General features: G+C 56.3%; 1 protein-coding gene across 2 annotated transcripts; it reads left to right on the top strand.

Annotated features, from left to right (window-relative positions):
- Window positions 1-1,256: 1,256 nt before the first annotated feature.
- Window positions 1,257-26,543, top strand: CPD (carboxypeptidase D). 2 transcript variants are annotated; one of them, XM_059717216.1, is made up of 21 exons: window positions 1,257-1,948; window positions 5,409-5,656; window positions 13,085-13,227; window positions 13,980-14,149; window positions 14,675-15,039; window positions 15,349-15,540; window positions 16,399-16,566; window positions 17,694-17,803; window positions 18,399-18,501; window positions 19,411-19,553; window positions 19,976-20,145; window positions 20,646-20,957; window positions 21,286-21,481; window positions 21,947-22,091; window positions 22,753-22,899; window positions 23,627-23,722; window positions 23,807-23,871; window positions 24,013-24,144; window positions 24,603-24,788; window positions 25,168-25,267; window positions 25,940-26,543. In XM_059717216.1, the coding sequence occupies exons 1-21, from the start codon at window positions 1,293-1,295 to the stop codon at window positions 26,164-26,166; spliced, it is 4,074 nt and encodes a 1,357-aa protein (XP_059573199.1). In that variant the 5' UTR covers window positions 1,257-1,292; the 3' UTR covers window positions 26,167-26,543. The 2 variants fall into 2 exon arrangements, with proteins under 2 accessions (XP_059573199.1, XP_059573200.1); XM_059717217.1 differs by having other exon boundaries at window positions 21,947-22,082.
- Window positions 26,544-26,662: the final 119 nt, after the last annotated feature.

Raw genomic sequence — 26,662 nt, forward strand, 5'->3', positions numbered from 1 at the left:
ATCACTGTCTCCCAAATGACTACCGATCTGGAGGTCCCCTATCATGTCATCCCCCATTGCCAATACCAGATCCAGTATGGCATCGGTCCAGCCTCTCCCCCCAGTCATATTTGGGGGGTGTTTAAGGGCAATGCTGTTCTCCGCTGCGGGCATCTCTCCTGACAGCTGCACCATGCAGATGAGCCCCAAGAACAAAACCCCCCAGACGTGCTCTGTGTGTCCCCCGTGGCCTCTTAACCGATATTGTTAAATCGCAGCGGGCCTTTGCAGCGCGTGACCTGTAATGCAAAACGAGCTTCGCCTGCAGCGAGGGCCAAGATTCATTCAAGATTACGCTTGTGTACGTGCTAAACCCCGCGGTCGGGAACGCCAGGGTTGGGAAACCGGAGGCTGTTAGAAATGTCCAGGCTGCGAAACAGGAACTGGCGAGGGTGCAAACTCTTGCAGACCAGGACTCGCGCGAGACAGAAGAAAGCCGTTCCGCTTCCGCTTCGCCTGCGGGAACGAACACGGCCGTGCTTTAATGCGGGATCAAACGTTTGCTGAGTGTCCGCCTGCAAGGACCCGTGCGTGTTATTAGGGGAAAGTCTCTCCCTATGAACGGGAACAGGTGCCCCGGAGGTTGCGGCCGCTCCTCCCCGGGGGTGTTGAAGCCACCCTGGCGGGGATGATGTAGTCGGGGCCGGCAGGGGTTGCACTGGACGTGACCCCTGAGCTGCAGGGAGCAACGTGACCTCCTGAGCTACAATGGTCCTTCAGCCCTCCTTGTGTATCACGGCGCCACGGCGGTGTACAGCACCGTGCACGCCCCGTGTGCACCAAATGCGGGCAGTTGGGGATGTTGTAGCCCCGCTCGGAGCAGGGGGTTGCACTCGCTGTGACCTCCTGAGCTCCCTTCCACCCGCACTGTCCGTGAGGGTGTCATGATTGTGTACAGCACCGCGCACACCCCGCGTGCAGCAAATGTGGGCGATGGGGGATGATGTACCCTGCCTGGAGCAGGGAATTTGGACTCGCTGTGACCTCCTGAGCTCCCTTCTAAGTTGAACTGTCCGTGCCGGTGTCACGGCGGTGTACAGCGCCGTGCGCCGCAGACGTGGGTAGCCGGGGCGGGCGCCTTTAAGAGCCCCTCCCCCTTCCCGTGACGCGCGTCGCGGCGTCCGCCCTCAGCGCTGCCGCCGCCGCCGCCGCCATTGGCCCTTGCCGGGCGCCGCCCACTGGGCGTGCGCAGCGCGCGCCCCGCCCCCCGCGGCCGGCCCGAGGCCGGGGCGGGACGGCGGCCGCAGAGGGCCATGGCGGCGGCGGCGCTGGCGGTGCTGTGCGCGCTGCTGGGCGCGGCGCGCGGCGCGCACATCAAGAAGGCGGAGGCGGCGGCGGAGGCGGAGGCGCCGGGGCTGCGCTACCCGCACGCGGCCGAGCTGGCCGAGGCGCTGCGGGCCGTGGCCGAGGCGGCGCCGCCGGGGCTGGCGCGCCTGGGCAGCATCGGCACGTCGGCCGAGGGCCGGCCGCTCTGGGTGCTGCGCCTCACGGCCGGCCAGGGCCCGGAGCCGGGCCCGCTGCCGGGCCGCCCGCAGGTGAAGCTGGTGGGCAACATGCACGGCGACGAGCCGCTGGCGCGCCCGCTGCTGCTGCGCCTCGCCCACGAGCTGGTGCGCGCCTGGGCCGCCGGCGAGCCCCGCGCCCAGCGCCTGCTCAACCGCACCGACCTCCACCTGCTGCCCAGCCTCAACCCCGACGGCTTCGAGCGCGCGCGCCAGGGCGCCTGCCAGGGCCAGGGCCCGGACCCGGACCCGGACGACGCCGGCGACGCGGGCCCCGGGCCCGGCCGCGCCAACGCCCTGGGCCGCGACCTCAACCGCAGCTTCCCCGACCAGTTCGCCCCCGGCCCGCCCGACCTGCGCCCCGTGCCCGAGGTGCGCGCCCTCATGGCCTGGATGCGCAGCAACAAGTAAGAGCCGCCGGCGCGCCCGCGTCGCCCACCACCGCTACGGCGTGTCGTCTGTGTCGCCCGTGACAGCGATGGCATCCGTCATCCCTGTCTGTACCGTCCGTGACATCGATGACACGTCGTCTGTGTCACCCGTGACATGGATGACATCCGTCATCCGTGTTTATACCGCCCGTGACATCGATGACACGTCTGTGTCACCCGTGACATGGATGACATCCGTCATCCGTGTTTATACCGTCCGTGACATCGATGACGCGTCGTCTGTGTCACCCGTGACATGGATGACATCCGTCATCCGTGTCTATACCGTCCGTGACACGTCGTCTGTGGTGTGTCGCTTGTCGTTTCTGACGTCTGTGACGTGTCATCTGTGTCATCCGTGACATGTTTGTGACATCGATGACGTCTGTCGTCCGTGTCATCCATCACGACGTCGTAACCCTGCGGAGGGGGTTGGTGGCGCCCCAGCTACTTGACTCCAGCCCCCTTTTATCTCGAGTGTCTTTGGTTTTTTGGGCGCGCTGCCCGCGATGCCGCCGGCTAGCACGCGTGTCGCGGCCCCGCGGGTTCGACCTGGCTTCCCCCGGCACGCCTGAATGGAGGGTGGACAGCGGTCTGGGCGCGTGCGAGCGGAGGGGGGAGTTGGCAGCCGCCTGCGGGTGCTGGGGTTGGAGGGAGCCGGGCTGTTCTCGGCGGGGGCAGCGAGGGACGGTGAAGTTGGATATTAGGAAAATATTGTGATGAGATATTAACAGGTTGCACGGAGCAGTGGTGCGGTGTCCATTCTCGGAGGTGTTAAGACCCAGCTAGACAAAGCCCTGGCCGGGATGATGTAGTTGGGGCCGGTCCTGCTTGGAGCAGGGGTTGCACTAGATGTGACCCCCTGAGCTCCCTTCAGCCCTCCTTGTCTGTGACGGCGTCACAGTCGTGTATGGCACCGTGCGCACCTCGCGTGCTCCAGGCGTGGGTAGTTGGGGATGATGCAGTCAGGGCTGGTCCTGTTCGGAGCCGGGGCTGGACTGGATGTGACCTCCTGGGGTCCCTTCCCACCCGCATTGCCTGTGATTGTATGAACCGGGGCTGCAGGGACTTGGAGCTGCGTGCCGCTTGCTCGGTGTAGCCAGCCAGGCACCAGTTTCATTAAAGGCGAAACTGGTGTTTTGTTGTGGGTCCGTCTGTGACCCGTGCCGAGGATCAGGAGCTCCCTGCGGGGTTAGCTTTAGACCCGGGGCAGAAGTGTGTCTTGCCACACCTGGCTGCTCAGACCGGGGGGCTGGATGCTAGGTGTGAGAAGCAGCGTTTCCCAGTCCCTTCCAGGCTTGAGTTGTCATGATAAATTTTCCCGTGTTTGTCACGTCTGCTGTGGCAGAGAAATGGTGGGCCAGGCTGCTCCAGAGTCGTAGACAACGATGGCTGGAAGGGCCCTCGGGAGATCACACATAGTCCACCCCCTGCTCCAAGCGGGACCAGCCCCAACTACATCACCCTGGCCAAAACCAGACTGAACTTGCGGAGGACAAACCTGGAGAGGATTGCAGAGTGGTTACCCCTGAGCAGCATCGACAGAGCCAGCACGTCCACATGGGACAGGGGTGCACGGAGTCATGCCAGCAGTTTTGGCGTTCGTTAGACTTTATTAATGAGAGCAGCTTGAGCAGACCTGACCCGAGGGACTGCAACCAAGTGCATCCGTCTTCAAAGAACTCTTCAGGGGGCGGTTGGATAAAGGCTGTCAGTTGGAAGCAACTGCAGTTAAACGCCAGCGGGCACCTAAATGGGCAAGAGCAGAATTGCCCTGTGAAGAATTTGAGGTGTAACCAGCTTTGCGTGCGGCCACCGGCTGGTGCCAGGGAGGATCCGGTGCTCTAACTGCAGAAGAGTCGCCAGCTGTGTTGGTGACGCGGCTCTCGATCGGGCCGACTTCCCTGACGGGGCTGGGACAGGACTCTCTAGGTCCGAGCCCACGCTGTTATCTTGCAGAGGGAAATCCTGTGGGTTCAAAACGCCGTTTAAACATCCATTAAGAGAGGCGACGTTTGCACAAAACCTCATCAAAAAGCAGCTTGGTGCCAGATCTGGATGGGAACAATGCAGCCCTTTGTGCTTGCCTCTGCCCGGCAGTGGTGGTTAATGCTATTACAATTGCTGTACTAATTTAATCGCTGGTACGGAGCGAGTGAGTAAACAAAACGGTTTGTTTCAGAAATCCTGCGGGCTGGAACGCTGTTCCCCGGCTCGGCCAGCCTCCCTATAGCGTGCTAGATAGAGCGAAGGGGGCGATCGGGCCGGCTCTGCTGGTATGTGACAAGTGCCGATTGAAGCAAGCAAACCTGAGTTCTCCTCCTCTCCAAATCCGCAAAGAGAGTTGAAGGAGCACAGAGCACAGGCGTTGAGTGCCTCAGGTGTGTTCGGGCACCTGCGGCTGCCTGTGGACAGGGTGGGGGACGGGACCTGCTGCTGTCCTAGCTTTTCTCCTAAGGTAGCAAACCGTCCGTCTGCACAACGGGTGCATCTTGAATGCAGCCTCCACAGTCTGCCCTACGTCTTGGTTTGAGCCCTGTTCAAAGCTGAGCCTACGCAAAAACATGCAGCTCTGCCTTCCTGTATCATAGAGCAAAACAACACGTGTCCCACCTCCCGGGGTGTTGAATTGGACAGTGAATAACCGGTCTGGTTTTGCAGCTTGCTGCAAAGTTCTGCTGACTTCTCGTGCCCAGGTGGCGCTCGGAGCCTCTCCGCAGGGCTCCTGGCTCTGAAAACTTCCATTTTCAGGACACGTGGATGCTCCTGTCGGAGCAGACGCACAATGGACTAGTGGCAGCTGCGTTAAGCTGTGGCTGCCATGGTGATGCTTCAGTCCCTAGGCAGCAGAGGCGAAAGCCTTCTCCTTTGATCTGCAGATGGCCAATCTGCGCGGGGCTCTGGAGGAGCCCTCCTTTGAACTTTATCTAGCAGCGAGCTGCAGTCCCAGCAGCCCAAGCCTCAAAGGAAGCAGGCTGCACCACAAAAGGCAAACTAATCCTTTTCGATGGAATAATAAGGCATTCCCGTACTGAACTCCCAATGGCTGCGACACCTCTGCTCGTTTGCACTGCCTGAAGCTGGCGGGGTGTGATGACTGCCTGTCCGGACCGGACCGGGGCTCTGAGTGCGCTGCTGACAGCCCTATGATACGGGTTGGGTGCGTGCCTGATGCTGTGGAAGATGTAGCAGAAGGCCTCATCTTGCCATTGTGTTTGGACAAAGGGGCGTTTGCGTCCTGTCCCAGCACGAACAGCTTTTCAGGAGCTCCCCTGTTCCTCCCCGGCGGTGAGCCCTGAGGTGCTGAAACCGCTTTGGAGCACTTTGGGATGGAAGGGGCTCCCTTGGTCTGGCTGGCGGGTGGGCGGTGACGGTTCCCGCTGCCTGATGTGCGCTCCCTGGTTCTAACCAACATGTGCCTTCTCCCCAAATGCAGGTTTGTGCTTTCCGGGAATCTGCACGGAGGCTCTGTGGTGGCGAGCTACCCCTACGACGACTCTCCCACTCATCAGTCCTCTGGCGTCTACAGCAAATCAGCCGATGATGAAGTGTTCAAGTACCTGGCGAAAGCCTATGCTTCACACCACCCCATCATGAAAACTGGCACCCCAAACTGCCCGGGGGAGGAAGATGAGACTTTCAAAGATGGCATCACCAACGGCGCCCATTGGTACGACGTGGAAGGTAAGCTGTTCTGTCACCGCACTGAGCAGGGCTGTGCGCTAATGGAGCGTTTCGTAGAAACCCTACTTTGCCCTGCTGCGGAGGCACGGGCCGTCTTCGCTCCCAGTGCTTGTCAGTGAACACCAGGAACTGCAGCCGTGGCTGCTGCAGAAAGGGGATGGGAGGAGAGGAAGGGGTTTTCAGTTTTTAGCATAGCTTTTGGGAAGCAAAGCAGCACGGTGTAATAGGGGAGCAGGTGCTCAGTGAATTACACTTTGAGACCTGTTGTGTGAATTTTGTTGCAGTAAAAGGGCCCAGAGGGGGGCGGCTGTTAGCCTGACCCTGTTTACCATCACGTGGTTCCCCAACGTTTGGGGCTGAGAATAGAGACCTTGGCCTGTTGTGAGCGCCACAGGATGGAGCTGAGACTGGTTGCTTTGGACAGATGAGGCTTTGCACTTGCACGGAAGATTACAAAGCTTACTGCAGCTTTTAGGCAAACCCAGTGAATGTACGCACCCACTTCCTGCTGATTATGTTGGGAACCGGCTATCCAAGCTACTTGAGTTCAAGGGAAAATCTTTTCTCTTCAGCACACTCTGGAGTGTCAGGGACGGTGCTTTCTGCACAGGGAGCTCAGATACTTGAGGCCGCTTGAAGTGTTCTTTCATTTATTTCCCAGCCAAGTCGATCAGACCACCAAATCCAAAACCTCACGTCCAGGGAAAGTGGAAAATTCAGTTTTACCTGCATGCTAGTGCAAGGCTGCAGGGCTGGGTTTGCAGAGGAAGCCTGGGGAAGGTAGAACTGCAGTGCTGCGCCATCCAGCAGCTCCACTTTATTCTTCTGACTTTTGTGTTCAGAACTTCAGTTCTCCCACTTTTTCCTTGAGCTTTGGGGCTGACTTACCAGAGCCCCCTTTTAGGGCTTCCAGAGGAAATAGCCAGGTCAGGGCAGATAGTAAGAATGAGCTCAGTCCCTAGCAGACCTCCTATCCACTTTGATACAAGGGTGAACTCAGTGCTTTTTGATGGGAAGGGTCCCAGACCAGTAGCTGAGTATAATGGACAGCTTTCCCTTGCCCTGCTTGGGGGACGTGGTGTCACGGTGAAGCCCAGCTCTCTGGGTGTTTCCCTGGCTCACACTGGCTTGCAAATCTGGGGACTGGCAGCATCCTGAGGGAGAAGGCATCTGGATGGGTCACGCTCGCCTGCGTTGACTTGGCAGACAGGGCACTTTCTGGTGACCACAAAATAGAATGTGCATAATTGAAAGGGGAACTGGTGCGCGCGGAGCCCAGCTGCCGGCTGGAGTCTCGGCATCTGACGCTGGGGTTACGGAGCGAGCTCCAACCGGGCAGCAGGCCCAGGTTGGTTTGGAGCAGTAATTCCTGGAGGGTGTTGTGTTTCTGAAGCCTGGGCTTAGACAGCGACTGAAGGGCGTTAGCCCTTCTTGGGGAGGAATTGGAGCACTGCCAGCACTCTTCCATATGTGGGAGGGTGGGGGGAGCCTTTGTTGCACCCCATTCACTGATTCATGGCTGAGGATTTTGCTGTTCAAATAACATGTGGTCTGATGTAGTTTCCATAATTGCTTCTCTACCGCATCCTGGCAAGCCTGCCCATGCGGGGAGGAGCTGCATTTATCAGCTCAAGGTTCGCTCTGCTGACATGGGCAGTCCAGTATGAGCAAAGATTTGTAGAAAACCTCATGACTGCTTATGAGTAAACCAGGATATCCTGGAAGAGTGGAGCTCCCCCTCACAAAGGACTGCCACCAGCGTAAACGTCCGAGTCAGGCGCCTCTTGGCTATGTAACGTGTTCTGTCCTTCCAGTGGGACAGTTGATGTGTAGTGCTGCAGTAAGCATGGCACAAGGGAGGCCAGGGTCTGAAATCCTCCATCCCCACATCCTCCTCCGAGTAGGTGCTTCTAACGTGCCTCCTGTATTGGACACTGGCATGGTAAAATAAATCCCTCGGGATGTAATCTCTTGGGAGCTTGGTGCAATAGCTGTCAGGAGCAGCTTGAGCCTTTTGAGCAGCTGCTGCTGTCAGATGTGAGCTGAGGCGGAGGCTTCTGTAGGTCATTTTTGATGGAGGAGGTGATGAGGTGTGAAGCAATGTCTGCTCCGCTAGTGCAATCACTGGGGCCCAACATCCGTCCAGCCCCCAGGCACAGGCGGCTTCCAGCTTCCCCCACGCCATCAGCTGCTGGGAGCCGGGAACACTGACTTGGGCGTTATCTCGTGCCTGGAGGAAAGTCGCAGGCAGTGAAATTAGTAAAACAGAAGCCGCCGTGCACACAAGGGGCTGGGTTGTTGACTCCCCTGGTGCATTGGCACTGGCTCCTGGCCTCAAGGGCAGGTGAGAGTTGGCAGCCCAAGGGCAGCAGGGCACACATGTTCTGTTTCTGCCTCATAAACACAACTTCATGCAGAGTTATAGTGTGGCTGTTAAAACAATCCCATGCAGGCTGGGAGCTTTTGCAGCCAGCAAGTCGGCCCCACGGTGAGGAGCTGGCATTTGAGATGTAATCCAAGGAAGCTGAGGGACGGGGAAGGGAAACTGAGGCTTGTAGCAGGGACTAGCTGCGATGTGGAGTTGGAGAGTCCCCGTGCATCAGTTTTTACTGCAGGCGATGGGGCGTGGAGGGCAGCAGAGAGAGGGAAGCCAGGTGCGTGCGCAGCCACTGAAGTCACCAAACGCAAGCGTGCATGTTACAGGTCCTCTGGCTTGTTCTGCTGTCAGAAACCCCCAGGGTCTGTCCTGGCACGGCAGCCCCTCGCCTGTGGTTTGGGATGTCAGAGTGCTGTAGAGCCAGGCGCCTGGACGGTGATGGCCCTCGGCACAGCCCCTGGCTCGGCTTTCCAAAGAGGGCTGGGTCCTGCTCTCGACAAGGGTTGCGTTGACTCTAGCACAAGGCTGCAAAAGGTTCAGGGCTGCGTGTGTATAATGGCCTGCGGATCAGTGTGTCCCAAGAAAGAGGTCAGGCCCTAAGACTGCAAGCCAGAAAAAATAAAACGAATGAGAACACAATGTCTCAACAGGTGTGCGGGTTCGTTCCTGCTGCATTTTATCTGGTGGCGGAATCAGACATGCCAGAAGCCAAGCTGCCATGGGATTCTTTGTCTTGGAGGCACCGGTTTGGGCTTGTCCTGTTGCCAGATCCCGTTAGCTCTTACTTTGGGGTTTGCAAATAACTCTGCCAGACTCAGTGGCACAGACAACACGGTGGGAATCCTGAAGGTCAGGCCTTCGACCTGCTGCTGCTGAGCTTCACTTCCGTGTTGCAGCTCCTTCAATAAATGCAGCTCTGACCTGGGCTGCTGCTGTCACGTGCACAGGGGCTCTTCCTTGCTTCTCTTCGGCCCCCTCCAAGCAAGGTCTGTGTTACTTGACCTTGGCACAGAGTCGGGGTTGTGGAGTGGCTAGCCTGCTGCACGGGGGGTGGGTTGGGGCACTCCGGGAGGACTTCACCCTTGACATGTCTGGGGTTTAAAAAGGCAAGGTGCAGAAGTACTTTGGAAATTCTTCTTCCCGAGACCCACGCACATCCTGTTCTCATGGAATAGCCGGGGCTTGTAAGTGGCTGCTTCGGGGGCCAGGTCAGTGGAGGCTGAGATTCATGGGTGTTTCACTGCAGACAGTCTGGGGGCTGGTCTTTCTGTCCATGCTCTCTCTTAAAGTGATAACTCCCTTCCTCCTCTTCCTGGTGAAGTCCTAAGGTCCGTGTGTCTGGATCTTTCCTGGAACCGGGCTCGGGAGCATTTCTGAGGTTGGCTGCGGGGAGGCAGGAAGAGGCTTGGTTCAGAGTGCAAAGCATGTGCTCGCTAGATAACATCCTGATCAGGTTATCTGAGAGCCACGGCTGAACTGCAAGGACGAGCCACATCCTGTGTCAGGCTGAATGCAGCGGAGCTCCAGACAACAGTATCCACCCTGAAATGGCTGGCACGCGGGGCGTTGCTTCCTCGGCTGGTCTTTGTCAGCACGGCGGGGCAAAGGGGAGCGGGGCCTCCATGAGAGCAGTGGTCGTGGTGGAGCTGGGCTAGGATCTGCCTGGGGCACGTGGGATTAGCCGCCATCGCAGTGGTGGTGAGAAGGGTTACAACTCCCTTCTTTGTGCAAGACTCTGGAGAAAAGTTGTTGGATGGATGCCCGTGATGGGAGCCTCTGTGTCCTGTGCATGGTGGGACCAGAAGTGGTGACCCTCCCTCCTTCCCTCCATGGTTCAGTGATCGCTGGCTCGTGGGCCCACGCATTCTTCTGCCAGGCTGGTGCTGCCGCCTGGAGCTTGCAGCAGGGACATGAGCAGTCGATCCTCTCTCCATCCATCCATTTAATCATGTCCGCTGCTTGTTCCGTGCCGTGCAGGGCAGGCGGGATGCCTTCTGGGCTCTCTGCAGTCGCTGGGAGCATTTGAGACGGGTGATTCCTAGCCAGGGTTGGGACTAACAGGATATGTTCCCCCGCCACCTTAGTGCACCCTGAGGCAGGTCTCGCGGGTGTTTCTTCTGGTGCAGAGAGGCTGTTATAGAAGCCAAAGCACAAATGTGATGCTAAGCCAGGCCAAGGCATGGGTCTAACCAGGGGAATAGCGGCAGGTTGAGGATGGCACAGGTGTGGACTCGTCCCTTGCTGCTGCAGGTCTCTGGCTGCTGTGCACTCTTGAGGCCTCTCCTGAGGGCAAGGCTGTGCTGGCGAGTGAACTGCGGAGGCCACCTACCCCTCCTGGTTCTCTAGAGCCCGCTGGGCGCTGGGGTGCACAGAGTGCATGTGCCAGAGGAGCTCCAGACCGCCTCCAGTCTCAGCTCGTCCACCAAATAGCTGGCAGTGTGCTCGGCTTAGCCTTGACTTTGTGGCTGGACCAAGAGCCTGGGCTCACTTGCCATGTTGGAGCCAGGCCCTGGCTTGGCTGCGACCTTCATCCAGCTGTTCGCCCCTGCTTCGCCTTCCTCCTCCGTGGCATCGGGATGGCACTTAACTGGCGGCTGAGGTTGTTTGAGCCGGGTCCCGCCCCCGCCTCCCCCACTGGTGCCCTCAGTGCTGAGCGTTGTTTCAAAATGGATTAAACCAGTTCCAGCGAATAAAAGCCCTTTGTTCCAGGCCTCTCCGTTCTTGGTTTGCTTTCCGTGCTCCTGATGCTGGTGTCATCTGATGCCACATAGGCACAGAGGCCTTCTGTAAGCACCGGGTGAGCTGCGGTGGTCTGGTGCCCGCTCTCAGCAAGCCTGGCTCTCTTGTTCGTCATTGGGGTTGGGCATTGTGTCCAGAGAGGTGCAGGAAGCCACGGGCCATGGACGTAACCTGTCCGCTTTGCTAGACGCCTGGGAGAGGGCTGCACGCGTGTGTTAAAACTCTCCCGCCAGCCTTGGAAAGCTCTTGGCAAGAGGCTGCTTTACAGGAACTGTGATGATCTGCCATTTAGCCAGCTGCTCAGCTCAAGTTGAGTCTGTCCTAAATGTGCCTGAACGATAGATGAAGTGCTGCCCCTGCTTCCCAGCGGCTCTGGTTTATCGCCTGATGTTTTAAAACCTATTAACTGCATGCTCTGAGCAGCTGGTCGTTGCCTGGCCGGTTGTTTCGCTCCACATACTGTTTGCTGGGGAGAGCAGGCTATTTCTGAGACCGTGGAAAGGCAAATAGTTAATACTTTTGTAGACCAGCTGTCAGATTGACTCTCAAAAACCACCCCCTGCCCTCAGAGTCCTGGAATGAGGGCTCATAAATTCTCCAGCCTGTTTGCTCTATGTCCAGCCCAGCCGGGCCATGCGGGCGCCTGTGTGTTGTGCACCACGCTGTGCCTTTAGGGTTTCCCTTGGTGCCATCACAGAGCATCAGTTTGGTACATCAGCTTTTCACTTGCTTAAATGGAGACTGGTGGAAGTAACTCTATGCTGGTCTCTTCTTGCAAGACCCGGCTTTTAAGTTTTGGGCCGCCTGGAAGCTGATTGGCTCCTTAAACATCTTCAGGGCACCTCGCCGCTTGTGCTTCATCTAGCCATAAGATCGAGATCCCTGCACCTACTCCGGGGTGCTGAGGATGAATTAGGCTGGGACCTTCTGTCTGCGATGCCTACCGTTTGGAAAGCACTAGGTTGCTAGAGCTGCTCACTGGTCTGATGCAGCCGGGTGGCGTGGCACAGGGTGGCTTTCGCTGTGAACTTGAACCTGACCATCCTGTAAGCTCTGAAAGCTCTCGGGAGTCCTCCGAGCTGTAACACGGCCCCTGGGCTGGGCTGCATTGATGTGGTGCGAGCCCCAAAGGCCTTGAGTGCTGATGTCTGAGGGGCAGCAGTGGTCTGACTTCAGTGCGTTGGCCTTCTCGGAGGGGTGAGTTGATTTGCTGGAGAGTGGCAGACAAATCGGCCACAACAGCCCTCCTGCAGAAGAGTCTGAGGCACTTACTGAAGCTGGATGATCTCTTGGGCTCTGAGAGTGGCAGCAGCACCCCTGGAAAGGCAGGTGAAATGGTGGCTGAGCCAAGCTGTGCTCAGCCAACCTCTGTGTCCAGATGGCCCCGCGCTCTGTGATGCGCAGAGTTCACGCTGATCTAATGGCCTGGTCCTAAACCCTGCCACAAACTGGAACTGAAGGTCCAGGCTGCTTTCCCAAGGCATTGCTTTGGGGTGGAAAACCAGTGTCTGGGGTGCTGAGCCGCAGGGGGGCTGGTGCTGCCATGGCTGGTGACGACTCCAAGCAGCGTGGCCGGGGGTCCCTGCTCTTTCACGTGCTCGAGGGGGCTCCGATGTGCCCAGCCTGCTTCCCTCTTGTCCCTCTAGAAGCTGGGCAGGTATGTGTCTGCCCATGCAGTGTCCCTGCCTCCCCTGTTCCTCTGCCTCTCTGCTGTAGGCACCATTGCTCTCCTCGTCTCTGGGGCCTGAGCTTCCCGAAGCATTTCTGAGAGCAGTTGATGCACCAGCCTCGAGCATGATTCCAGCCTGCACCTTGAAAAGACTGCAGCCTTTTGCTTCGGCAGGGATAAAGCAGGCATTGTACAGAGTAACTCCACTTAGAGGGAAGCTTTGCACTTAACAAGGGTGGCTTGAAAACCAGTGAGTCTCATAACAAAGGGCTTTCTGGCGGTGAGATTTAAGCCCATATCCATTTGCATGGGGATCTGATGGTTGCTGCTTCCCTGCCTTTCTGAGCCTGGCAAACCATCTTTGTGGCAAAATTCACTTTGTATTGATCTCCAGGGGTTGTGCTGCTAATTGCTAGGGGGAAGGCAGTGACATTGGTCTAAAGCAGCTGTAGCTGAGAGGAGGTTGTGGCTTGACCAGCAAGACCCCTGGTTACCTGCCAATGCCATTTGGTAAAGGATACGCGAGTGCCACCCGCTGCCCGCCCCCGCCCCATGGAGGCCACTGGCTTGTGGGCAGGAAGGGAATGTGCTCTTGCCGGGTTCCCCGACTTGCTCAGCAGGTGTCTCTGCTTGCTCTCCACAGGTGGGATGCAGGATTACAACTACGTGTGGGCCGACTGCTTCGAGATCACCCTGGAGTTGTCTTGTTGCAAGTACCCGCCGGCCTCCGAGTTGCAGCAGGAGTGGGAGAACAACCGGGAGTCTCTGCTCACCTTCATCGAGCAGGTAAGCCAGGGGCCTTGGGGCAGGGGGCATGCTGCCAAGAGCCCAGGACCAGCGTGGTGCCGAGCACACGTGGCCTAGTTTGCTCAGTGTGTGGGGGAGGTGACCCTGAATGAGCAGGGATGTTGCCAGCCATGAAGCTGCTTTGTATTTCTGCCCTCCCTGGTAATAGTAGGGCTGGCTAGCTGAGGTGGCTCCCTGCAGCTGTGGGGCTGTGTGGGAGAGGTGGCCTGTCCTAAGGAGGTAAATAAATGAATCGTCCAAGCCAGGTCCTGCCCTCGCAGTGTCACTGGGGGCTTGAGGCTGGCTTTGAAGGCTCAGGTCCAGCTTGCTGCTGTTCTCATGACGGTTCTGGCTGGCAGGGGAGGTGGCTGCATCTCCCTGGCTGTGGTGCTGCCCGCACCTACCCTGCTGTCTGCCATGCAGCCAGCGCAGTGCATGTGCAGTGCAGTAGCTTCCCTGCAAAGGGGCAGCCTAGCCAGCGAGGCTTTGGCACTGGTAGGAATGGAGAGCTTGCAAGAGCTCCTCTCCCTTTCCAATGGAGCAGAGCAGCCACGCCGTAGAAGGGGCTCCCCAGGGGTGACCTCTGTTGCATTTCATCCTGCAGTTCCCCTCTGTGTGGGTAGCCTGGTCGAGTCCTGCTCTGGACTGTGGCATCAGTTGGCTACTCGGTGCTCGTCGGCCTTGGGGCTGGGGAGGATCCATTCGCACCAGGCATCTGTCTTCAGCCAGGTCCCTCCTTTCTACTTCCCCAGGTTCACATTGGAGTAAAAGGATTTGTCAGAGATTCAGCCACGGGGGCCGGCCTGGGTAACGCAACCATCGCTGTCGCTGGGATTGCTCATAACATCACGGCAGGCAGATTCGGCGACTACCACAGGCTGCTCGTGCCTGGGACCTACAACGTCACCGCAAGTGCCCCGGGGTAAAGCTCTCGGCAGCAGCTGTTCTCTGCCGCCTTTTCCAGCGGGTTTAACTGGCTGGGCGGCAGCATGAACTGACTCCCATCTTCAGGGTGCGGAGCCCGCTTGGCCCATCAGTGCCACGTTTGGCTGCTTGTCCCACTGGCCTCTTGTGGCAGAACTGGGGGGTGGGAGGAAGCACAGCAGCATTTCAGCCCTGTCAGTACCATGTTGTATCAGTTCTGGCAGCATGAATGCAACCTGCTGCCTTTAGCATCTTGGCAAGGCAGCTCCTGGGAAGGACTGAGGTACCAGCCCTGAACAGAGCTGCTAGGAGGAGCCCAAGCCCTGGAAGAGATGCTTGTCCAGGCTAGTAGTGGCGGGACATACCCGGCCACCTCCCTGCCTGGCGTGGGTCTCCTTTGGCTTTCAGAGTCCCAGGTGGTGGTGGCAGGAGATGGGTCTGGGGGAACTGGCCATGGACTACAGCATCCGCACCTGGCCGTGGGGGAATTTCCTACTGAAAGCAGGTTCTCTTCTCTCCTCAGTTACATGCCAATGACGATAGAGAACATCGAAGTGAAAGAAGGGGATGGTACGGAGGTGGACTTTCCCCTGCAGCCTACTGTTGTGTCACCTGGTCCTGACCCGACCCAGCTGGCAGCCACCTCAGCCCCAGCTGTGGTCACCAATACAACTAGCCCAGTGCAGGCAGAGACCCCAACCTCTCCGCACCAGCCGGTGCAGCCCGTGGATTTCCGTCACCATCACTTCCCTGACATGGAGATCTTCTTGCGGCGGTATGCCAACGAGTACCCCAACATCACTCGCCTCTACTCAGTGGGCAAGTCGGCGGAGTTCAGGGAGCTGTATGTCATGGAGATATCAGACAACCCAGGCATCCACGAAGCAGGTAAGCCGTCACCTGCAGTGGGGTGCCTGGCACCTCTGGAGCTGGGTGCGCGCAGGCAGTTTCTGTATCTGGGCACTTGGCTGCAGGGCAGAATAGCCAGGTTGGCAGAGGGACTGCCTCGGTGGCACTAGCCCAGCGAACCAGCTGGAACCCTGTCAGCTGGCTTGCAAATTGCTTTGGCTGGTGTGAGTCCTATCTGCAACCCTAGGTGCGATAGGGGTTGGAGTGGGCTTTACAAGTGTTTCTCAGAGCAGGAAGCAGTGGCTGTCTGGGCACTGGGGGGTGACTAGACAGCCATGTTTTGTGCAGGCGAGCCAGAATTCAAATATGTCGGGAACATGCATGGGAATGAAGTGGTCGGACGCGAGCTGCTCCTGAACCTGATTGAATACCTCTGCAAGAACTTCGGCACCGACCCTGAGGTCACAGACCTGGTCCTCCACACACGCATCCACATCATGCCCTCCATGAACCCTGATGGGTATGAGAAGTCCCAAGAAGGTAGAGCCACTTGCCCTCAGGGGCCTGTTGGGTTTCTGGGCTTGAAAGCGGGCTCACCGGGAGGGCTAGGTGTCTGACTTGAGTAGCGCTGGCCTTCGTGCCTGAGAAGCGCAGTGTGTGATAGGCAGCTGGCTGTGGCTGGGCGCTCTGGTGCGATAAGCAGTCAGTTGTGCCAGTGTGGGCAGGCTCTTGGCTGTTGCTGCACTCCTATGGTCAGCTGCCCTGAAAACTGCCCCTGCTCCAGTCCCCCAAGTTCCTGTAGCTTTCCCAAAGCAAGGAAATAACAAAAACAAACCCAAAACCAGGCATTCCACAAACACAGCTCATGCTGGGAGTGTGGCAGTGCTATGCTCCTTGCAGCGCACGAGCTGACAAATGTGTGTCCAGGGATAACACAGACCCTTATCATGACACTGGAGTGGGCAAAGCAGCCCTTGAGGGGAGCCCTTCAAGTTCAGAGCTTGCAGCTGGGCAGAGCCAAGCCCATTCTCTGCCCGGGAGCTGCTGTTTCCACAGTCAGAAGCCAGGCATGATAGCAGCTGGGTGACGCAGCCTCCGGGGTTTGTGGCTGTGTGACCTCGACCTGCCTGGGTTGCTTCCCAGTGGAGCTGCTCTGCGGCTATTCGTGATGCTGCAGTGACTCAACTCTCGAGAGCTCTAGTGTGAGCAGAGAAACAGGCCTTGTCTGAACCTCAGAGCATGCCCCCCAAAGACCTGGGGGCACAGACCGGCCTCCCTCTCGGGCTGGGGAGCAAGTGCTGCAGGAAGCCAGCTCCTTTTTCCATGCGGCTATGGGTTTGCGTTGTTGGGAGCCATGGGGAGAGGATGCGGACTGAACATGTTGCCTTTGATACCCAGGAGACGTAGGAGGCACTGGCGGCAGAAACAACAGCAACAACTACGACCTGAACCGAAACTTCCCAGACCAGTTTGTCCAGGTGGCAGACCCTCTGCAGCCAGAGACTATTGCCGTCATGAACTGGCTAAAGACTTATCCATTTGTGCTGTCAGCCAACCTGCACGGAGGTGAGCAAACTCCCCCAGGCTAGGGCTTGTGAGCCCTTCTCCTCCCAGCAGGCCCTGTTGTGAGGGGCCAGTGATGCCTCTGGTCCATGAATTGGGGAAGGACTGTGTTGGCAGACACCCCTGTGTATCTGGCCTCACTTCTGGAATTGGTTTCCTTGTCCTGTTTGCCAGGCTTTTGTCTAAAAGGTCTTAAGGAGGGACCGCTGCAAAAAAGTTGCTTGCCTCTCCTCCATCTGGTGAAGTGACAGACATCATTTGTTGAAAGATGAGGCAGCCAGATGATACAGTGATGGCCACAAAGCGTTCATGGAATCCCTACTTTTTGGGGTAGCTCAGTATTCTTCATTTTCCAGGCCCATGTGCTCTTTCAGGCACTGCAGTGGCCTGGATATTTCATTGTACTTCGAGCATTATAGCATCACCCTATTGAATTCCTTATAATTGAATTAGTTAGCTTTTCAGAGCGACCTAAATGAATAGTTGTTGCACTAAGCGTATTCCCTGCACGGCTCGTCTGCCGGAGTTGTAGCTGTAGGAACGTGCAGCTGATTGCTCAAGGGCTGGCACGTTGAATTTTTGGTGCACTGACAGCTTGTCTGGACGTGCTGGTTGTCTGTCTTCCTTGGGGTAGGGGGGTTTCCCCCCCAGCCACTAGGATCAAGTGTCTCTGTTAGTTTTAAAGCAACTCTTCTGACTGAGACACTCTCAAGTAAACCAGAGGCGTGATTTTTATTTTTTTTTCACCCTTACCTATAAAAATTCTACAGGCTGAAGGGGCGTGAGTTGCCCAAGGGCAAAACAGAATCAAATTCCACTCTTGCCCTGTAAAATCCCTGGACTTTGTTTTGCTGCCTTCTCTCTCTGAAAGAGCTGCTGGGGTCCACATGCAGTTTCCTTGCATCTCTGGGTAAAAGTGGGTCTCCCAGCGAGTCCCTGAGGCTAGGGACTTTCCACTTGGGTGGGTCAGTAACTGTTGCCACATGGTTATTCCCCTCCTCCCTGCATTAGTTCTGTGCTTGGTGCCAAGCCCTTGCAGATGCACTGACTTGTTCCTTGCAAGTTTTTAGACAAAGCTCCCTGAGATTAAAGGCACTGAGAATGAGAGCAGAGCCTTGCTTCCCTTGCAGGTTCCTTGGTGGTGAATTACCCCTTCGACGATGACGAACAAGGAATTGCCATATACAGCAAGTCGCCCGACGACACGGTGTTCCAGCAGCTCGCGCTCTCCTATTCCAGGGTAAAGCTCTAGTTAACTTGGCTTGCAAGGCTCAGGCAGCTCCCGACTGATTGCTTGGCACAGACCTCTGGTGCGGGTGATAAAATGTGGGTGTAGGCAGTGTTCATGGTCACGTCAGGCCTGAGTGCTCAGGTCCCTCCTCGGGTTACGGCAGAACCAGTCTGGCAGGAGCTGCCATTGCATGGGCCAGTGTCCAGCACAGCCCTGGTTATACAGGTGCTGTCGGAGCAGAATTCTGCCCACGTACCTGGAAGCCATAAAACCAGCTCATTTACACACGTGGGCCGAAAGGATTGCAGGGCTTAGTGCAAATGGGGCCCCAAGAGCAAACAGCAGGACAGAGCTGGGTTACCACCAGACACCCTGCTCTGTCTCCTGATGGCCTGCCCAAAGTGGCATCAACTCGGGGCTCTGTGCTGTATGCATGTGGCTGTGTGTGTGCTCCTACACGTCAGTTGGCATGAGTGTGTAACCAAATCCAGGGTTTTCATTGAAAATGTCATGTACTGGCCTGGACACAAAGTACCCGTGTGTGTGTGTGTACGCTGCAGGAGCCAGGGCTCATGGAAGGGTCCCATTTTTGTCTTGCTTTCAGGAAAATGCTCAGATGTATCAGGGGAGCCCTTGCAAGAACATGTACCCCAACGAGTATTTCCCACATGGCATCACCAATGGGGCGAACTGGTATAACGTTCCAGGTGAGGCCAAGATGGAGCGTGATCCGGGTATGATCAGGACTGTGCTGCATGATTGCCTGTGTTTGCAGGGGACTGGACTTGTTGGCCCAGAGGGCCAGTGTAAAATGCCATGTGGGAAAGGGATTTGTCTGCAGCTTGGGAGGTGCTGGATCTTGATGTTTCAGAACCTTATTCACACCTGTGCCCAGGGCAGGGAAACCGCTCTGTCCTGAGCCACACGGATCTCTTCGCTGCTCAGTCCAAGCTGCGCAGACCTGGCCCCTCTTGTAAACCTCTAAAGCTGCAATGTGCTCAAAGGAAGTTGTTCCTGGTGGGGTGAAGTCAAAATATGCCTCCCTGTTGCCCTCCAATGTTTGCTTTTGGCCCCTGGGGACCTGGGCTTGGAAAACCTGGTATAGTACTATGTTTTCTTTCATCCAACATGCATCTTTTTTTTCCAAAAATCGGCTTCTAGAAATTGGTGTCCACAGCACAGGCAAGGAAATATGTTGCCAGCATTTTCTTTATTTTAAGGTGGGGAGGGCTGGGGGGGTGAAAATAACATGGGACATGGCACCATGAGCATGACAGCACTGCTACTCGCTTACTTACTGCTACTTGTCAGTCTTTTCAAGGAAAAATCTCTCTTTCCTCATTCTGCCTTTCAAAAAGAAAGTGCCTGTCTTGTTCTGGAGCATGTTGGATGCTAGAAAATACGGGATTCTTCTTGAGGTCTGAACACGAAAATGTGTGGGAATCACTTTCTTACTAGCTCCCTGGAGCTGGAGTCTTACTCTGCCTAAGGCTTGCTACAAGACCGCAAGTTAACAAATGTCACCTCCTGATGGCAGATGAACTGCTCTTGGGTATTTTGCTGCCTTGAGGGGGGAGCTTCAGTTTCTAATGATCCTTCTCTTGTCCTTGACCTAGGTGGGATGCAGGACTGGAATTACCTGCACACAAACTGTTTTGAAGTGACCATCGAGCTTGGCTGTGTGAAGTACCCGAACGCTGAGGAGCTGCCAAAGTACTGGAAGGAGAACCGCAGATCTCTGCTTCAGTTCATGAAGCAGGTGAGAGGCTGCAGCCACCCAAAACACACCTGCAGCTCTGTCAAATGTCACATGGAGCCTGCTAAGGAATCTGAGTGAGCCTGTTCCTCTTTGTACAGCTTACCCTGGGCTCCTCCGCAGCTTGGAGTCTGCACAGCTGCTGGGCCGGATGGGTGGCTGTTGTAACAGCACCTAGGGAAATCACCTGGGAGGATGGCTTTGAGGGGAAAACCTGGGCAGAAATCCTTATGGAAGCTGAGCGTGGTCTGTGCTTAGGTGTTTGAGTTGCTACTTACAGGCCTTTTGCACTTCCAAGAGGCTGCCCCTCTGGGATCCAGAGCGCCTGGGCATCGCTGTGTGTTCACGTGACTTGGGTGGCACAATACTGAGCAGTCTCAGCTGAAAGAGATGTGTTACTGGACGGAGCCCTTTTCTCTCCCTAGGTCCACCAAGGCGTTAGCGGATTTGTGCTGGATGCCATGGATGGAAGGGGCATCTTCAATGCTACCATTAGCGTTGCTGACATCGACCACCCGGTCACCACCTACAGGGATGGAGACTACTGGCGCCTCTTGGTTCAGGGCACTTACAAGATCACAGCATCAGCCCGAGGGTGAGCAAGGGGCAGTTTGAAAACCATGGGAGCTAACAGCTTGTACTTCAGATGCTTGCCTCCTAAAATGCACTGCAGAGCTTTCTCTGCAGTGGGGAAGAGGCCCATAACTCTGCGGGCTGGAGCATTCACTCACTGGGAGGCAGCTCACCTCCTGGGCAGCTTCATTGGCTCTCCCGAGTCTGCCAAGATCCAGTCCTGTCTGGGGGGTGGAAGCCGTCCGACGTCGCCACCTGCCAGGCTGAGCGGCTCGATGGGTGCAGCAGTCATGTAATGCTGCTGCCACCTGCCGGTGAAACACTGTGGTGCTCGCTGCCCTTCCCAGCCCTCTTCCTGTGCCTGTGTGCTGTTCCACGCACAGTCGCACAGTGTCTTTGGTGAGCCTGCTTGCCTCTACTGGGCTTCTCCCCTGGTTTGGCACTGGAGATGATGGGCTTACGTCTGGGGAAGACACAGCAGTTAAACAGAACGTCTGATCCTGTCTCCTCTCTCCTTGGCAGGTACAACCCACTTACGAAGACAGTGACCGTTGGCAGCAAAGGTGCGGTGCAGGTCAACTTCACTCTCTCGCGAACGGACGCCAAAGCGGAGGAAGGGAAGACCCTGGTCATAAACCCTCCAGACACCAGGGATCCCACAACAAAGGAGTTTGAGACCCTAATCAAGGATCTCTCTGCTGAGCACGGCCTAGAGCACCTTGTGCTGGCCTCTTCGGGCGATGCTCCTCCTTATCGATACCATCCGTACAAAGACCTGTCGGAATTCCTCAGAGGCCTCAACTTGAACTACCCGCAGATCACAAATCTCACTAGGTCAGTGCTGGGTGGCACCTTGCAAAGAAACAGGTTTCCAAAAGCCAGTCGCGTGTGCGGCATTCCAGCTGAGCAGCGGGCTTGGGAAGTGAGGCCCTCCCCTCCGCACCCTCCAGCCTGGGCTTGGTCGAAGTGACCTCCCTTGGAGCTTTTAGCTAGAGGCCTAAATGATCAGGGAAAGGCAGCTGTGAGAGGCCTAATCTCAGTCTGGAGAGGGGCCTGCTCCAACACAGCTAGCCTGTCGGTAGGTAGGAGGGAGCATGCTGGAGGCAAGCGGATGGGATGAGTTTTGTGTCACAGTGGACTGTGCTTTCCCATTTCTTGGCAGCTTGGGGCAGAGCGTCGAGTTCCGTCACATCTGGTGCCTCGAAATCTCCAACAAACCCAACCAGTCAGAGCCCGAGGAGCCTAAGATCCGCTTCGTCGCCGGGATCCACGGGAATGCGCCAGTGGGCACGGAGCTGCTCTTGGCCCTGGCAGAGTTCCTGTGCATGAACTACAAAAAGAACGCGGCCATCACCAAGGTAAGGAGCACGTGTGGGTGATCCTTCCAGCACCTGCCAGGCCTTGGCCTGTTCAGAGGTGCTCGTGGGAGGCGATCCACCCTCTGAATGCAGGGTCATAGGCACCAGCTGGGGCAAGTGTACAGGGTCTGAGAAGAGGGCACAACTGTTTGTGCCTGGTCCGTAGAGGTGTGGGGAAGACTCCTGTACAGTCCAGGACACTGAACGCATTCCGAGAGGGAGCTGGGTACTGACAGCAGCTTGGTAGTATCTGTCTTGTTGGCTTGGGCAAAGATGTACAGACCAGAGTTAACCCTGCCCTCAAATAAATAGCAGTTCCCAGAGCTGTCGGAGCAGGTGTACAAGGAACTCTGTCAGCCGCTGCAGCTACTGGCCTTCAAGAGCTGGGCTGGGGAGTAACTCCCAGGTGCGGGAGGAGTGTTGGCCTGCACCCTGTGTAAACGTGGGGTCTCCTCCTGTGCCCAGCTGATTGACAGGACACGGATCGTGATCGTGCCTTCACTGAATCCGGACGGACGCGAGGTTGCTCAGGAGAGGGGCTGCACCTCGAAGGTGGGACAGACCAACATCCACGGCAAAGACCTGGACACGGACTTCACAAGTAAAGCTGGTGAACGCTTACCCCCCTGAGAGCTGGGGCTGGGGGCTGTGTCCCCTGCCAGTCCCTCTAGCCTTGGCTTCAGTCCTCTTGTTGCAAGGCTGGGCACGCCACGGGCTCGGTGATGCTGAGCGGGTGGGGTATGGTGATGGTCTCAGAGCAGGGCTTCAGGCTGTTACCCAAGCGCCCCAGGGAAGGAGGAAGATCCAAGCAGGTTTGGGCTAACGTGGGCCATGCCCATTGCCTGCATTACCCACTTCCGAGGGAAGGGCTTCTGCACCCCTGCCCGCCCTTCCTGCTTGTCCCCTTTCCTATCTTGACTGCAGCCTCTTCCTTAGTTTGCCTCTCAGTCTTCTCTACTCCCTAACCACCCACAGCCCCTGCCCTGGAGCGTGACACATGTCCCTGCGAGGGCTTGTGTTCCCTGGCCGAGTCCGGCCGTCTGTCTGGGATCATGTGGCAGTGTCGGTTCCGTCCTGCAAGAGCAGCTCCCCTCCGCTGTGGCAAAGAGTGCCTTGGAAACAGGGACCTGCTTGGTCAATACCAATGTGCCTCAGGCAACTTCTGCACCCGCACGCTGTGGCCTAATGCACGTTGCCAAGACTTGCAGCCGGCTTTGGTCCTAGCCCCTGCTAGTCTGCTACCAATTCCTGATTCTCCCTGCTTGTTTTAGGCAACTCTTCTGGGGACTTGGTGCGAGAGCCCGAGACCAAAGCCATCGTGGAGAACTTGATCCTGAAGCAAGATTTCAGCCTCTCCATCGCCCTGGATGGTGGATCTGTGCTTGTCACCTACCCGTATGACAAGCCTGTGCAGACAGGTAGGATTTGCCCCATGCATACCCGGAGGCTGACTGGATCGGCATAGCCAGCTGCTGGGTTTCTGTGGACTGTTCTGCTGAATGGGGATGAAAGGACAAATAGGAAACAGTCTGGCTCACAATTATGACCCTCTTATGTGGTGGTGTGGGTGTGAGCTCACTATCATGAGAGTGTGAGCTCACAGCACACTAGCTCCCCTGCACAGAATGCCTGTGTGAACGCTCTCACCCCCTGGTGAACGAGGTGGTCACCCTTTAATGAACTGGCTTGTTCTTGTCACCATTGTCCCCTAGTGTCGGTTCTTTTGTCTTCCCCATGTTTACGCCAGTCCATTTGCATAAGGAATCAGATTCCGTCATAAGGGACCACGTCAACTGCTCTCTGATGTGCGAGCACTCTTTTTTGTGGGTCTCTTTAAAGGAAAAATGAAGCAAATGGCTCTTTTGCAAGCTTCAGCAGGGGCAAAGTTTAGGTAGGCGCTTTCATAGGAGACTGAGTTAGCAAGTTGTCATTGGCAGCCCCTCCATACAAGGATGAGAGTTTTCCAGTAACTGGGAAGACTTGATGGCAATCCAGTGCTGCCGGTCCTGCTGCCTTTATCTGGGAACTGAAGCTGTTTGTGGCTCCAGCTGGAGTTGTGGGGATACAGCAAGAAGCTGCTCTGAATTTCTCAAGACTGAGTTAGCTAACCACTCTCCTCCTAACCTTCTGCCTCTCTCCCCTCAGTGGAGAACAAAGAAACTCTGCAGCATCTGGCATCTCTGTATGCCAGCAACCATCCCTCAATGCATCTGGGTCAGCCGGGCTGCCCAAACAAGTCAGGTACGTGCATGTGAGGCCTGGGCAGAGCTTTTTTGCACCAGTCTGCTCCTTGCAGTTGCACCTCATTCGTGCCTGTCTTTGCAGATGAGAACATTCCTGGGGGTGTGATTCGTGGGGCAGAATGGCACAGTCACCTGGGCAGCATGAAGGTATTATTGCATAGTGAGACTCCAAAGCCATGCAGAGGTTGCTTAAAGCTCCTGTAAAAGGAGCAAATAGTTACCTCCTTGTCTGTGAGTCTCCTGTACATACCCCACCGTGTGTCACACCCCTCTCCTCTGGCTTCTTAGGATTTCAGCGTGACGTTTGGTCACTGCCCTGAGATCACAGTTTATACCAGCTGCTGCTACTTCCCCAGCGCCGGACAGCTTCCATCCTTGTGGGCAGAGAACAAGAAATCTCTTCTTAGCATGCTTGTTGAGGTGAGAGGGGTAATTTAAGGAGAACTTCCATTGCAGATGTGTGTGGGCATATTTATTTGGAGGCTGGACATATGTTTGGGTGGGGTGATATGACCCCGGCACCCGTTCCTGCCCGGGACAGGGGGTCGGACCTGATGATCTGTTTAGGTCCCTAAGCACTATGATACTATACCCCCCCGTGTCTTTCCTTTGCTGCAGAAGTACCTACTGCCCTGGGCAGATTGCAGAGTAAGAGTTGATGTAGGAAGTAAGTGCAGTGTACCAGCAGGATTGTGACCTGATCTCAAGCTGTGGTTTGCCTTTGAGTAGAGGCTGTTCCTCCTTGAGTTGTGCACTGTGACTTGTTAGGTGTGCCAGGAGCAGAGGGGGGTTCTCTCCCAAGGCCTGATATGCTGACATTAGGATTTTTGTCCTCTCACCGTGGCGGGACAATAAATGCTTGGAGTGCTTGATTTCAGGTTCACAAGGGAGTTCACGGCTTTGTCCGTGACAAGAGCGGGAAGCCGGTGTCCAAAGCGATCATTGTGCTCAACGAAGGAGTGAAGCTCTACACGAAGGAGGGTGGCTATTTCCATGTGCTGCTGGCCCCAGGTTCCCATAACATCAATGCTATCGCGGAAGGGTACCAACAGCAGCACGTACAGGTAAGCACTTGCCTGGGTCGAAGAAGCTCTGCTCCCCTGTTGTGTGAAGCGCTCGTGGGCAGACTAGCTTCCAGGAGTCTGGGTCTGTCTGCACCAAGCCTTTGGCTCCTCAGGTGCATCTCAGCTCATTACCTGCTGAGCAGTTGTGCTTTTCATCCAAGCCTACATCTGGTTAGACTTCCCACCTCATGTGATGGGTGGAAGATCACTTCCCACCACACCTTCAGGGTATATTTCTGTGGTGTGATTTCCCTCCATGTTCCCCTGTCGTTGGTATCCATGTGCTTTTGTCCTGGTCACCAGCGAGTGGTTTAACCCCTACTTGGACACAGACAGAAGCACAAGAGCTCTCACACTGCTGTGGCCTGTGTCTTTCCAGGTGTTGGTACGCCATGATGTACCCAGCTCCGTGTTCATTGTGTTTGACATGGATAACAGAATATTTGGCCTCCCGAGGGAGCTCGTCGTAACTGTAGCAGGTAAAGTGAGATATTCTTTTCTGGACTTTGGGCCTGAGCATGTTCTGGAGGTAAGGCCCAGCTCTCCTCCCAGAAACACTCTTCTCCCCTCATCCTAAAGGCATTCTAAGGCCTTGGGCCGTGCTCCTGTCCTTTATTCTAAGTACACGTGATGTATTCCTGCTGGCTTATTGCACAACAGTTTGATCTGCTAATACTGTATCTGCAGCCAAGAAGCAGGTGACCCTGAAGACTTCTGCAGGAATTGTCAGGCTTTCCTTGAACCAGCGACTAAGCTGGAAGGTGATGAGACGTGGGTGGGAAGAGCAGCTTCTGAGTTAGGCTGGCATTCCCCATGCCAGGTCTCCTTCAGTGCTGCATGCACCGAGTGGGTGTTAAGGGGTGAGGGATGTTGGCGCCATCTCCTGTACAGATCAAGGTTCCTGCCCCTTGTCTTGAGAGGTGCCTGGTAAACCGGTTCTTAGATACACAAATCCTGAATCTAAAGCTACTGCATAGCTGGATCTTTGCTCAGGGAGGACCTCGGGAACAGCTGGGTGAGGAAAGCAGCTACAGTTCTCTGCTCTTGGGCAACAGCTTGCGCTGTATGTGATTGGAGTGGCCTGGAAGCCTTCAGTGGGGAGGGACGTGTGCTGCATAGCGCTGATGTGGGTGTCTTCTGTTTTTTGGCAGGTGCCACCATGTCGGCTCTGGTCCTCACAGCCTGCATCATATGGTGCGTCTGTTCCATCAAGTCCAACAGGCACAAGGACGGCTTCCACCGCCTACGGCAGCACCACGATGACTACGAGGATGAGATTCGCATGATGTCTACTGGCTCAAAGAAATCCCTCCTGAGCCACGAATTCCAGGATGAAACAGACACTGAGGAGGAAACACTGTACTCTAGCAAACACTGATACCGGCCGAGAGGGAAGGAGACTCGCTATGGACAGACCTGGCAGTGGGGGCAACTCTTGTCATTCAGAGACCTGAGCTGTTAGCTGGCAGAACGTGTAATCTCCAGAGACTTGTGGGGCTGTTTGCAACCTCCTGTGTGCCTCTGTTCCCTTCCTACTCATGCACACGTCAGTGGGTGCCAGGCCCTGTCCTGCCTGTGACACTGCTGGGTTTTAGGTTCAGGTTTGGCGTTCCATGTAACAAAAGCACTTGAGAAGTAATTTAACGGGGTGTGGTGGCATCAGGACTTCTGAACAGCTCCCTTGCCTGGTGGGGAGATGCGCTGGTGCCTGGCGGGTTCTGTAGTTGCAAAGCTTCAAAGCTGTTTTTCTACTTATCTTGGTTTTTCACTCTGTGTACTGTATCTTGGGAAGCCTGGTGCAGACTTGGATCTCAGCGGAGCTGCTGGTGAGGGATGTGTGGCTGCGGCCTGGATTTGGCTTTGGCTGCTTCACC

Source organism: Alligator mississippiensis, chromosome 14, assembly GCF_030867095.1.
Source record: "Alligator mississippiensis isolate rAllMis1 chromosome 14, rAllMis1, whole genome shotgun sequence".
Lineage (NCBI taxonomy): Eukaryota > Metazoa > Chordata > Crocodylia > Alligatoridae > Alligator > Alligator mississippiensis.